General features: G+C 40.6%; 2 protein-coding genes across 2 annotated transcripts in view; one reads left to right on the forward strand and one right to left on the reverse strand.

Annotated features, from left to right (window-relative positions):
* Positions 1-6,205, forward strand: part of LOC120527311 (guanylate cyclase soluble subunit beta-2-like) — a gene marked incomplete at its 3' end in the record, with an annotated part of 41,514 nt that extends 35,309 nt beyond the window's left edge. Inside the window, exons 12-14 of the mRNA XM_039750617.1 lie at positions 34-180; positions 2,922-3,076; positions 6,088-6,205. Of these exons, the coding sequence (XP_039606551.1) occupies positions 34-180; positions 2,922-3,076; positions 6,088-6,205 (420 nt within the window). The remainder of the gene's footprint in view (positions 1-33; positions 181-2,921; positions 3,077-6,087) is intronic.
* Positions 6,206-13,593: 7,388 nt separating this feature from the next.
* LOC120518095 overlaps positions 13,594-14,625 on the reverse strand; it is a 40,135-nt gene continuing 39,103 nt past the window's right edge. Inside the window, exon 4 of the mRNA XM_039740700.1 lies at positions 13,594-14,370. Coding sequence (XP_039596634.1) covers positions 14,280-14,370 — 91 coding nt within the window. The 3' untranslated portion in view covers positions 13,594-14,279. The remainder of the gene's footprint in view (positions 14,371-14,625) is intronic.

Below are 14,625 nucleotides of genomic sequence, written 5' to 3' on the forward strand. Positions count from 1 at the left end.
AAAACTGGTAATTAATGTGTTTTGATAATGAAGGTGGAGACTATTGGAGATGCTTACATGGTAGTTGGAGGTGTTCCTGTCCCCATGGCTAGTCATGCTGAACGAGTTGCCAACTTCGCTCTGGGAATGATCATTGCAGCAAGAGGAGTAACAAATCCTGTGACTGAAAGTTCGATTCAAGTAAGAAGTGATAATAACCTTTTATTTTTTGAAATAAATATATAAGGGTAAGTCAAAACATTAAGGCAATGTGAAAATTACGCAGTAATTGCAATGGATAGAAGCTGATGCAGTAAAACACTTTTGTGATCACTTATGGGTAGTTCGAACACACACAGTGCAGTATTATGACACTAGTCTAGTTGAAGTGAAGGTCAAATGAACATGGATGCTCCACTGCAGGACCGCACCATTGTTAAACAATGTGCCATAGTGAGATTTCTTTGGGCAGTGGGAGTGAAACTTGCTGAAATTCACCAAAGGGTATTGGCTTGTGCAGATCGGTACGAGGTGTGATCAAAAAATACGGTGAATGTTGATGATGAGCTCCATCCATAACAATCCAATGCAGGTTCTGACATGTCCGTCATAGAGCCTAGTTTGTGACAAGTTTCAACTTGTTTGATACTGTCAGTCGTTTATGAGTCACGGTTGAGTTCAAGTGTGTTTTTCAAGTTTGTCGTTATTAAAGGATATCGAGCTACGCATTAACATGAAATTTTGTTTCAAATTGCAAAAAGCTCAGGAAACCCATCAGATGTTAAAATCAGTTCATGGTGACACTGCACCGACAATTAAGACTGTTTACAAGTGGTGTGATCGATTTCGTAATGGATCTGATCTGACCCGGTTGAAGACGAGAAAAGATCAGGACATCCTTCAACATCAATAACCGAGGAAAATGTTGAAACGGTTTCATTCTTCATCATAACAACGCTCCTTCTAATACGACAATTTCTGTCGAATAAAAGCATTCTCCGGATCTGGCCTCGTGCGACTTCTGGCTGTTCCCTAAATTGAAAATGACCATGAAATGGAAACGATTTAAATCCATTGAGGACATCCAGGCAGCCACGACAGCCCAACTAAAGAAACTCTCAAAAGAAAACTTCCAGAACTGCATTCGCAAAGTGGCAGGAACGTTGAGATAAGTGCATTCGAAGTGGAGGAGAGTATTTTGAGGGTGACTACTAGTTGTAAATCTTTTTTAAAATATTCACCATATTTTTTTGATCACACCCCATGTGCTGTTTGGGTACTCATCTTACGCAAACTTTACGGTACCCCCAAGTCATCATGTGCTAAGGCAGGTGTAGAACCATAGCTGATATCCAAATGTGCTATGCGTGTTTGAAGAACCCATAAACCATTGTGAATGTATTATATTGTGTCAGCTTCTAATCGTTGCAGCAACTGTGTAATTTTCAAACTATCTTCACTTTTTAATTTACCCTAATGCACTATAATCTAAGCTTTTTTGAGTAGTACTGCATTGGGATCTGCCAGCATGCCATTTTTTTCAAGCCTAACTAGTCTTGTTCAGGGTTTGACAGTACTTAGTTTACTCATGACCGTCTCTTATATTAGCAGTTCTTCTGTTTATGTAGTCAGTAGTACATGCTGGTCACTTATTTAATTTCACTTAGCATTTTGGCTTTGCTTCCAATGCTGTCCTAGTTGTCAACTGTTCTTTGTGTTGAGGCCAAGTCTCAGTGTTGGTTGTTTATTCATCCATAGCTCTTACATCCATTTCATATATCTCCATTCCTTATATATTAGCACTCCATCAGTCATAGACTTTATTCTCCCTTCCACGAATGGCTTCTTCGAGTAGCCCACCTTTCATCAGTTTGCCCTGGTTCCTCAGAATCTCACATGGACTTTGCTAACTCAGATGCCGTCCAAGATGGATTGACTTGTGTTGTTCTTGTCATTCTTATATTGAAGGTAAGGGTCTTGCTGGAAGGACCCAAAGGACCCATGCTGAGGAGGTGCCTTAGCCAGAATTTAGTCCTTGTTCTTCTTTGGTCTCCTGATTGCTGACTCTTCCATTCTCTGATCTTAAAACTCCAGTATCCCACTGCTATATACAGTATAATATATAGGAACAAAATACTCAGTGATAGAAAATTTAGCTGTAAATGTTTATATTTGAATTGCCACAGTCTAAATCTCATTTCAAAATTGTTTTCTAATAACAACATCCATCTGTCCATCCATCACCAATCCTACTTAATATACTGTAGATTCAAATTAGTGGGGACTGCAGTCGATTCAAGCAGACTTTGGTGTACGGCAAGAAACCACAAACCACTGCAGGTCACATTTGATTATATACTCACACTTATCTAAGACACGTGTGTCACGCTCAAACTCACATACTGAGTATTACCAGGATGATTTAGAGTGGGAAGATAACCTGCTGCGCACTTGTTTATGATGTAGTAAAACACATACAGACATGGGGACTTGGTGTAGTCTCCACGCAGACAGTGCCTGGGCCAGGCTTTGAGTCTAAAATGCTAAAGGTGTGACACAGCAGTGCCATCAGTCACCACTGCGTCACAACTACCTGAGTATTTTTTTCTATATGTATTGTAATGCCAAAGACCTTAAACTGAATAAAACTAATATAAAGATAATGAATGGGAGACTAGATAGATATACTGTGAGGTATTGCCTGTATAAACTATAATATTTTATATGACATGTAACAGATATACCATGTAATTATATTTTACTATAAAATGCTATTTTTGTCTATAGTGTCATTTTGTGTCCTTTCATTGTATCTTTTTACTTTATTCGTCACCCTGTTTAGCACATTATTTTGACATGTCTGTTATTACTATTACTCCATTTATCGACTAACACCCTAGTAATGCTTAATGTTTATCTCCATGGTCCTTCTCCTTTTGAAGATTAGGGTTGGAATACACACTGGACCTGTGCTGGCTGGAGTTGTTGGGGAGAAGATGCCACGATATTGTCTTTTTGGAGACACAGTGAACACAGCTTCTAGAATGGAAAGCCATGGCGTGCCAAATAAAATCCATCTCAGTACCAGTGCTTATCAGTAAGACTGGCTACCCTTTTCCCCTACATGCTGGTTATGTGGTTTTCTTTAGACTTAAAAGATTTATACATTGAGAAAATGCAAAAAAAAAAAACTGTTTACTAGAGCAAAACCTGAGTATGGTAGATCCCATGTAAGAGATCTTGCATTAATTGCTAGATTGATGATATACTTGTATATTGAAATTAAGACTAAGTGATTCACTTACTATAACAATATTCATTGAGTGGCACAGGTATGAACAAATTACTCAGTTTTATACTCTAATTCCTCTTATAGGTAATCAGTAATAAACTAAACATTGTAAGTCTGTCATTGTTGGTGCATAAGATAGCTTGAAAACTGGCTGATCACGTTAATAACAATAATATTTTTTAAATGATTATTTGCTCTTAATGGTCATGAGCATCTTTATCATTCATGAGAATGCTGATTCTAAGCAAATCTGTTGAGTATGGAACATCTAGGTTACCGGGTATACGCTAAGAGAGGATATTTTGATATATCCGTATTTAGGAATAACACACACAAGGGAAAAACTAAATGCCCTTAAATGTTCAGAACTCCTTGGTGGATTTGATTAAAATTTTTGATGTTATCGAAAAAATTAAATTAGCTGACACTTTTTTATTTTTTATTTGTCAATATGTATTAATATTATGCCAACTTACATGCTCTGTGCTGCTGAAAGTGTGTTTTACGCAAATGAAGGACGTAGCAGAAGAAATTGACAGGCCATGTGAATAGCACCGCTAACCAACAGGGAGGATGGAGGACTCAAGATGGGGCAGTGTCCTGGACAGGAAAAAGAGATGTGATCATATTGTAAAATGGAAAGAGCAAGTTTGGTGTAGCTCAAAGAAGATACAATGCTCAATGGTTAGCAAGTGTAGCTTTTTTTGCTCTTGACTACTGGTATTCATAGATGCTTATTGGTTCTCATCTTGGTTATCCATTCCGCTTCTCGTGATGAAATGTATTGAGTGCCACAAAGCACTCTTACATGAACAAACAAGCAAGCGAACCTCTGTGAAGTGTTGAGTTTCACGTAGCACCAACACATACATGATGAAAAGGGAGAAGGGGCATGTGGGGGTTGCAAGTGCATTGCAGAGGATGAAAGGCGCAATAACAGCTGCGTGGCTCTCTTCTAAACTGCTGTGTAGAAGGGTTGAGCAGCACATACAAAAAGGTGCATAGCACACCCACGAAGCTTATGCCGGACATACACTGTGATTTTAGCATGATTTTAATTCTAATTTGCAGTCAACTACAGATTTTCGGAGGTGGCCTCAATTTCAGGTTCATCAGCCATCATTTCACCTGCATTATGAGGGGAGATGTGATGCCCGATTTGCCTGTCATACGGTCGGATGAATTTCTGTTATGTCAGAAGTTTCAGTCAGCTGTCTTGTAGTGTGAGTAGTCTCATGATGTGATTTTCTTGGTACTCTCTTGACCATGACTTCTGAAAATTGCACAGTTTATACGTGACCTAAGAGAAAACATAGCTAATTACTAATTTCAACATTTCATTTAGAACAATACAATTATTGTGTTTTGCAATAACCATCAACAAAAGCCAAGTCAGTAAAAAAGGCAGGAATTGATCTAATGCAGGAATGTTTTCCTCATGGACAATTGTGTATAGCATGTTCAAGAGTAAGCAGCTCCAGTGACCAAATAGTATTACTTCTTACTTGACTGATGCCTTTGATATCATTATCTTGGAAGCTGGAAGAATGGAGAAGGGCTTTGAAAGATAGAGGGTTGAAGATAAATAGGAAGAAGACAGAATACATGGGTTTAATGATGATCAGGATCCAGACGTTAGACTGTAAGGACAGCTATTGTAAAGAATGGATAAATTGAAATATCTAGAATCAGTGGTAGCCCAAGATGGAAAACTAGATGCAGAGATAACCCATAGAGTGCAGCGTGGAACAGTTGGAAGAAGGTATCAGAAGTATTGTGTGATCAAAGAATTAAGGTGAAGGTTAAAGGTAAAGTTTTTAAGGCAGTGGAAACACCAGCAATGATGAATGGAACTGAGACATGTGCAGTAAAGGGGACACAGGAGAAGTTAGATGTTACAGAATTGAGAAAGCTGAGATGGATGAGTGGAGTTACAAAAAATGGACAGAATAAAAAATGAGACAATCAGAGATACTGTACAGCAAAGTGGGAGAGACATCTAAAAGTACAGGAAAGTAAGCTGAAGTGGTATGGACATATGATGACGAGAGACAATGAACGTGTGGGCAAATGTGTGCTGGGAAAGTAAGTACAGGGGAAGAGAAAGCGAGGGAGGCCAAAGCGGAGGTGGATGGAAAAAGTTAAAGAAGATCTGATGGAAAAGGGCTTGACTAGCAAGAAGGTGCAGGGCCAAGCTGCCTAGAGAAGGTTGATCAAGCACATTGACCCCACATAGAATTGGGAAAAGATGAAGAAGAAGAAGAATTTGACTGATGCCTTTATCCAAGGTGACTTACATCATCTGAGATACAATTTCTGCAACTAGAGGTGAAGTGATCATGGCCACTAGTGCTGGTGGTTGGTTATTTTGCACTCTAGGCCAAGCTTGTTAGTACACCAACCGACTGCTTAGTAGCTAACCTGTGAGGCTGGGTTTTCCCCCCCTTTATGATCTGCACCCTTAATGGTGGCACTGGTCCTGATGGCTACACAGCATAGGTAGCAAAATTTGAACCCACAACCACAGGATTCAAAGTCTTAGGTCCAAAGTCTTAACCACTATACCACACTGTCTGTCAATAATATTAGCCCCACGTAAATGAAAAATAAATATTCTGTACAGAAATGGACTTATTATATAGTACATCTGATACAGCCGATTAACTGAAGGCACAGCCGGTTTATAAATAAACAGCACTCATATGTGTGAAAGGACTTGGTCATCTTTCAGCATGCAGTCACCGCCTGGGCTAGTGAAGGAGCTGCTCTGTTTCGCCACATTCTTTAACAACGTATTTGTTTATTTTTTCTTTTAGTGCTCTGAAAGGTAAAGGCTTTGAAATCATTGGTCGTGGTGAGATTGAAGTAAAAGGCAAAGGGAAAATGTGCACATATTTCCTGGCCAGGAATCTTACAGTCAGTGATAATGAAATAATGGGCTGGCAGGTAAAGGAGCCTGAATCGGGACAAGAGTCAGTGCAGTCGTTACGAGACTCCAATCCATTCTGCTCAGAAGCACGGCATTGTAAAGGTAAGTCCAAACCTCTTTTATAAATACAGCAAACATGTCCAGGCATCATAAGAAATGTATCCCATTCATACATTAAAACTAAAACCAAGACAATTTGTTCAATGACTTAATTGACAAGGTGTAATCTGGCGACTAGGTTTTAGGACCCCAGATCATTTCTGTGGATACATTTCAGAAATACAATAAATTCAATGAAATGTATTTTTAGACAAAGTACTTTTTCTTTCAAGTGAAAGTCACTAAGGTAACCTTGGTGTACTAAGCAGAACAGTTGCTGTTGATCACTAACTTTTTCCTTGCTTGCGAAAAGTCAGCACAATCGGCCAATGTGACTTGTAGTCCTCTAGGTAATAAAGAGCAATCAGGCCGTAGAGACATGACATGACATCACATGACATTCCACATTCCACTCCCTGGGTCTCCACACAATCAGCATCACCAGCCAGGGTCTGAATGGATCACCAGTGTTGTACCCACCACCCTGACCCTTGCTCATATGTAGTCAAATATTTGTTTTTGTGTGTTTGTGTGTGCTAAGTTTCCTTAGTTCTCTTATTTCTTTTTTTTACTTTATTATCACAGATGTGCAAAGGTCCCCAAATCATGACAGACGCCACACCATTGCTATGAAATATTTTGACAGTGCAACAATCAAGGATGATCTTTCCAGCAACAGCTACCCTCAGCTTAAAGACCTGGCAGGTACTGGTCTATCATTTTCTGTAGGATGACATTTTATCCGACCAAAAAGAAAAGTATAATGAGTAAGAAAACATTATATATAGTGAAGAAGCATTAATTTATATTTGAAATTAAGGGTAAAATAGGGGTAACATCTGTCCCAGCAGTGCTTCATAAAGGAAAGAACAAACCCTAGATGTGAATAACAATAATAAATAATAATTCTTTACATTTATATAGTGGTGCTCTCTCTACTCAAAGCACTTTAGTGAGTGGGGAGCCACTTCAACCATCCCTAATGTGTAACGTCCACCTGGATGAAGCAATGGTAGCCATTTTTGCTCCAGTATGCTCACCATACATTAGCTGTTAGGTGGTGAAGTGGTGAGAGAGAGCCAATTAGAGACTGAGGATGATTAGGGGTCAGAATGACTAGGCCATGGTGGGCAATTTAGCCAGAACATCAGGATACACCCTGCTCTTTACCAAGGATGCCCAGGGATCTTTTATGACCACAGAGAGTCAGGACCTCGGTTTTATGTCTCATTCGAAGGACAGCGCCATTTTTACAGCACAGTGTCCCCATCACTGCACTGGGGCATTGGGATCCACATTCAGACCACAGGGTAAGCACCCCCTGCTGGCCTCACCAAAACCTCTTCCAGCAGCAACCCACACATTTCTTAGATAGTCTCCCATCCAAGTACTGGCCAGGCCTGAGCAGGCTTAGCTTCAGGTGGATGATCTCTTCTGAAGTGCTTGTGATATGGCTGCTGCTGATCACAAGACACACTCATGCACACCTACGCTGAGCCAATTTATAGTCACATGATGGCACATCTTTGAGAATATATGGAGAAAATTTTCAAAGCTGCAGAAAAAAATGTGGAAACTGTAAACAGGCAGTGTTTGGATTAGGGTTTGAATGAAGTTCTCGCTGCATTACTATTCTACCCTTGTGTAACAATGTAAGTTTGACTTACCTGTACCAAAGATTATTGCAGAATCAGCCAGGAAGTAGAAGGAGACGTTGGCACCCCTGTATGCTTTTAAAAAGATTTGGACCTTTGTTGTTCAAATCAAAACCAGAGACGGTGGAGAGATCAGGAGGCCCAGAGATGTCTCCCTTTAACATAGTAGCCTGTTTCTTATTAGTACAGTGCTGAGTAACCCCAAATGTTTTATTGTGGAATCACACCATAGATCCATCCCAATCTGTGCATTTGCAATGTGGTAAATGCCAGTGGCCAACTGACAGCTGCCAGCCATAAAACTGCAATGTCCAGATTACAAAGGGCCTCAGAAGCAGCTCCTTTATACCGTGAGCAATAGTAGCTCTCTCATGCTCGCGTGCACAATGACTGCCTTAAAGCACTGCAGTGGAGCTCTTCATGGAACATCAGCGGAGTTCTCTCCCACTCAGCCTCCACCTTTCACACAGCACTGGCACTACACCACACTCTTCTGCAGTGTAAATGCTGCCAACTACACCAAGTGTTTTCTTGTAGAATCACACCGCAATCTATCTCAGTCGAGACATTTGCAGATAACTGCCAGCCATAAACCCTTGACGTCTAGATTACAAAAACCCTCAGAAGCAGCTTCTTCATGCACTGAACAATAGGAGTTCTGTAAGGCATTCCTATTGCTCATGAAGTAAAGGAGCTGCCTTTGAGCATCTTCAGAATCCAGATGTCAGAGGATTGCTGTTGGAAACTGGCAACCGGCCACCCATAGCTACAACATTGCAAAATAGGCAGAGATGGTGATGTGATTCCATCACAAAACTGAAGGGAGACAGGAGTTCAAGTCCCTACCTGGTAGGTCTATTTAAGCATGCAGTGTGGTGGAGGAGCTAAAACACTGGATTTTAAACCTTAAGGTTGCTACTTCAATTCCCACAAGTGACTCTTGACAATTCATATAATCTACCTGTAAACAGCTGTAATGTAACCTGATCTTGGCGTACACCTTCATCCAAGATGACTAACAAATACACCATAATAATAGTACATTTAGGACTTTATCTATCTTGCTATTGACATGCTATTGTAATGGCTTCACAAATATTAAAGCAATACCAGGCAACACTGTATTCACTGAGTAAGTGACATCACAACAGACAAGGCGACATTTCTGTGAATTCACCAGATTTTCATTTTAGAATCTGAATGCATGTTAGGTTATTTTTCAGAAGGTGCACATACAAGCAGAGACTACTATCACAAGAGTATATTCATTATGAATTATAAGAAACTATTTTATTACCAGTCAACAGTTGAATGATATCCAAATATCCAGAATTGGGGTAATTTAACAAAACATAATTCCTAGTGCGACATAGCATGGATTAACACAATAAAGTTGATTGACATCGAGAAGGAAGCCCAGTGCGCCTTGATGTTGAAATAGCGTTGTTTTATGGGGAGATCTTTGCCTTTTGACTTTTTCTGCTCACCCTGTAACTGTACAGTTCACAAAATATTTAAACCTCTTCTCTTTTTTGAACATTTTCCTATGTTGCAGCCTTGTGCTAAAATCACTTAAATTAGTTTTTTCCCTCCAATCAAGCAACATTCATTATCCCAGAATGACAAAGCAAGAGCAGGATTTTTACAAATGTATTAAAAATAAACCTGAGATATCATATTGACACAAATATTCAAACTCTACTCAATGCTTAGTTAAAGTACCTTTCACAGAGATTACAGCCTGGAGTCTTGGGTATAATATGACAGGCTACACGTACCTTGATTTTCGGATTTTCAGCCGTTCTTGTCTACAGATCCGCTTCAAGCCTTGTCAGGCTAGAAGGAAAGCATCAGTGGACAGCTATTTTCAGATCTCTCCAGAGATGTTTGATTGATCCGGGCAACTCAAGGACATTTCCAGAGTTGTCCCTAAGCTACTGCTGTGTTGTACTTGCTTTGTGCTTTGGGTCATCGTCCTGTTGGAAGGTGAACCTTCAGCCCAGTCTGATATCCAGAGTGCTCTGTAGTATTTTGTCATTAAGGATATCTCTGTTCTTTGCTCCGTTCAGCATTTCCCTTACCCTGGTGAGTCTCACAGTCCCTGCCACTGAAAAACACTTCCACAACATGGGGCTGCCACCAGCAGGCTTCACCATTGGAATGATATTGAAAAGGTGATGAGCAGTGCCTGGTTTCCTCCAGACATGACACAACCCTAATCTTGATTTCACTAGACCAGAGAATCTTGTTCTTCAGAGAGTTCTTTAGGTGCCTTTCTGCGAACTCTGAGTGGGCTCCCATGTGTGTTTTAATGAGGAGATGCTTCTAGCTGGCCACTCTGTCATAAAGCCCAGATGTTGCAGTGATGGTTGCCCTTCTGGAAATTTCTCCCATATCCACAAAGGTTGTCTGGTGCTTAGCCAGATTGAACATTGTGTTTTTGGTCACCTCTCTTGCCAAGGTCATTCTCCCATGTTTGCTCAGTTTGGCCAGGTGGCCAACTCTAGGAGTCATGGTGTTTGCAGAATTTTTCAGACTAAAGAATTATAGGGGCTGCTGTGCTCTTGGGTACCTTTAATACTGCAGACGTTTTTTTGTGGGGCTCCCCAGATCTGTGCCTTGACACTTTCCTGTCCCTAAGCTCTGCACGCAATTCCCTTGACCTCATGGCTTGTTTTTCGCTCAGATGCACATTGTCAATTGTGTGATTTTTTTTGTTATCAACTTTTTATTGAACAAAACAAACTGACAGGAATAAATGGACATAACACACCCACTCACACCCTCTCCCACCCAGCCTGAGTGAAGGGATTATTTAAAAAAAAAAAAAATCAAGGAGTTGCAAACTGAGACTTAAACAATTGAGCCGCAGCAGCCGCCACAATTGCATTACTGGAAGCTCCATTCATCTGCAATGCAGACAACTCCAAATGTATCAAACTGTAGAAGGAGGACAACCAATTGTCGACAGTGACACGTTCAGGTGTCTTCGAGCGGGAGGCAATGATTAGTTTGGCTGTCAGGGCTCCCAGACAGAACAACTTGCATTCAGAGAACTTGAAGCCTAGAAAGGTCTAAAAGAAGAAAGAGCTGAGATAACAGAGGGATACTGCAGGAAAGAAAGGAAGACAGTAGGTGAAATACATGTGTCCGAAAGGAAAAGATAGGGGGACAGTGCCAGAACATGTGGAGAAAAGTGCCAGGTAAACCAAGGGAAAATATTGGACCGAGAGGATCAGCAGTGAGGCCCAGAAACTGCTTGCAGGGAGTAGGATTAGGGTCTGTGTAGAATTTTGAACTTGGTCTGCTGGTAATTTGGGTTTCTAGAACGAAGCACTACATTGGAGAGAATTGTGTCCCATGAAAGGGGTGAAGGGGGAGGAGAGAGGTCTCTGAACCAAAGAGAATGATGCTTTGTAAAGTAATGAGTAGTGGGTAGAGACAAGTTTTTTTCTTGGGAGAGAAAGAACAAAACAGAGTATAATGAGTGATTTGATAGGGGGGTAGTCTGGGAAATCCCACATATCCTGAGCACTAATCGGAGTTGAAGGTAGAAAAAGAAATTGGAACCAGTTTGTAAAGACTGGCGCGTTATCGGCCCTGAACTATTAAACTGATCTCCCAGCACACTAAATCCATCATGCTGCCAAGGAAGAAATACACAGGGCCGGCCACTTATTGAGACAGCAGGGTTATGAAATATAGGAGTGAGGGGGTGCCATTTTCCAGAGAGTGCAAGTAACTTTTCCACACACTGCCAGATGTTGATGGCGTATGGCAAAATAGGTAACAAGGAAAATTTGATGGCTTTAGACCTCAAGGAGGTAAACAGGGCACCTTGAAGTGAAAGTGGGAAAGCAAAGGAGGATTCTATAAGGAGCCATGGAGGGGGGTGAGCAGGGGGAAGCAGCCATGACAAAATAGGGCAGAGGGTGAAAGCACAATGGTATAGTTCTAGGTCAGGCAGCGGTACACTTGCACTCAGTCTGTCTCTAAGCAGGGTTAAATGTTTAAGGTTTGGTCTCTTGCCATTCCAGAAGAACCTTGAGATCAGTGACCAGCAGTGTGACCTTCTATAGACACGCATGTGCCAGTCCTAATCATGGGCAGTCCACTGAACTGACCACAGGTGGACTCCAAATAAGGTGTAGAAACATCTCAGTGATGTGCAATACAATGGAGGATGTGTCTGAGCCAAATTTCAAGTGTCATAGCAAAGGATCTGAATACTTGGGTCAGTGTGATATTTCATGGGTTTTTTTTTAAACAAATCTGCAAGAATTCCTAAATACTCCTGTTTTCACTTTGACGTCTTGGGGTATAGAGTGTTGTTTGATGTGGAGAAAAAAATAGTTTTAATGGTTTTAGCTGAAGGCTGTATTTATTGTAACAAAATGTGGAAAAATTGAAGGGTTTCTGAATCCACTGTATATTGGAAAGCTCAATTCAAAAAAATAAATGAATAGATGATTTCCTACAATTTAACACATTTAATATGAACAGATAGAAAACAGAAAACCTAAAGACCTTCTTTCTTTCTACTCTACAAGAAAATGAAGGAATTTGAGGCAAGCGTTTTGAAGGTGATTTGGGGGAAACAAAATCCTTTTCCAGGCTAGATGGAGCTTCTAATCCTAGAGACGCAGATACCGTTCACTTGCTCACATCGTCTTTTCTTAAGCTGACAGATTGAAGTTGGAAGTGATCCTGTGCCTAAAGCTATAATATCAATGCTTCATTAACTCTTTTCATTGTGCAGTGTGCCCCTCGTGTTATACATCTATTTGTTTACAGGTAAGGCGCGTGATTCAGAGAGCTACGGCAGTCTCCATAGCAATGAGAAGTCTGGAGATGATGCATATCAGCTTACGCAGGAGACCGCTGAAAAAGCAATTGCAAGGCCGTTTACTGGGGGAACAAGAGCCCGCCGCCTCAGATCCAGTTTCTGCCTTTTAGTGTGACACCTGAATAAAACTGTTCACCAGCATGCAAAAGAACAACAGGATCAGCCTCCCAGACACTTGGCCTACACTTTGGAGATGTGGTTGTCTTTGTACCCTGCTGAGGTTAAGGAGACCGGGCTTGGGCTGAACCTCACAATGGATTCATGTGATAATGGAAAGTCAACAGTCAGTACAACTCTTCATCAAGATTGTTTCATTAATTCTGCAGATTAACTCAGATGTTTTTCACAGATCTATATGAATTCATGAATTGTGTATCAGTGCAGTACTTTATGTTTCTGTTAATCATGCTGCTAAGCCCAGACCAAGTACAAACAAGGGCTACATGTTTCACAGATTGAGTAAGCATATGCATTCTGCTGAGAAGAGAACCGACTAGCACATTCCAAACACTTCATATGGTAGGGCTGATCCACCCCAAACGTCACTTAACTGAGCCTTTAACGCTGGAGACCCTATCATTGTGAGTGTGCACTACACTCGGGGTCTGTTGTTAGCCTGTCCAGGATTGACTTCTGCTGTGTGGCCGCAACCCGAAATTTTGTGTTTAGCGACATTACAAAATAGATAGACGCATTTAACAAAAGAAACACAGAGACACCAAACAGAGAATGCAATTTGTTTAATAATTCTTAATAAGTGTAAATGACATTATTAATGTATGTCCGTCTCATGAGTGCCAAGTATTTTTTTTCAATCAGTGTGTGTTTTAAGATTTGTCACAATTGTATTTTTTTTCTTCCTCTTGATGTCATGTAGCCATACAAACACCATACCTCAGACATGATGGGTGTTAGTGTGCCTAGAGGTGTTATGAAGGAATTCTTTACCAACTGGACTTTTGCTTAATAACAGCACAGTAGGAAATGGTCGTGTATATTTACAAGAAGGGGTCAAGCACCTGCACCAATTCAAAAATTAAAAACACTAGAAACTGTCATTTATTAGAAAAATAATCATTTTTTTCCATCATATAACTATTTTAATAAGGATACCTTTTATATTCATAAATTGACTTTAGAATGATTTTCACAATCATTGCATGTATTCACACTCCTAGGTTTATTCTAAGATAATTCATTGGAGCACTTACTGTAAAAGCTGAAGCACACAGCATGAGGTCAGATGCAGCAAGCAGTTTAGTCAATTGGATTGAGAAAAACAGGAACCGACTGATATAAACGCACACATCACGTGATCTTAAGAGTCCCAGCCAATGAGGTAGACGCGATTTCCTTTGCCATCATCTGGAGGCCAGAGATTTGCTGCATCCATTTAACCTGCTGTTACTGACCTGGATGGTGTAGTAAAAAAAAATCTCCATTCTGTACTTTGCAGTTCAGTACGTTAACTTTTCACTTCTAATCCTGTTTATAATTCTTGGAAACGTGGCCATTGCAGAAAGAGTTGTCATCCATTGGCAACAGGAATGTTACAGTTTTTACTTTCGTTCTGGCACAAAAAAAGAGAACATAATGAAACAGAAGTTTATTAGTTTCAAGTTTCACTCTTAACAGAGGACTTTCTCAGACTGCGATGTGCCCCTCTGGTTATAGCCCATCTATCCACCTATTCTATTTCTGACTTCTCCAGTTCAAGTTCACGGTGGCTGCCGAGGCACAAACCCCACTGGAGAGGGAACCAGTGGTGGCTGATGTGTTATACAATAAAGAGCAGGAGTGACAAACTGATGAACACCTCTGACTC

The sequence above is a fragment of the Polypterus senegalus genome, chromosome 1, assembly GCF_016835505.1.
Source record: "Polypterus senegalus isolate Bchr_013 chromosome 1, ASM1683550v1, whole genome shotgun sequence".
NCBI classification, from domain to species: Eukaryota; Metazoa; Chordata; class Cladistia; order Polypteriformes; family Polypteridae; genus Polypterus; species Polypterus senegalus.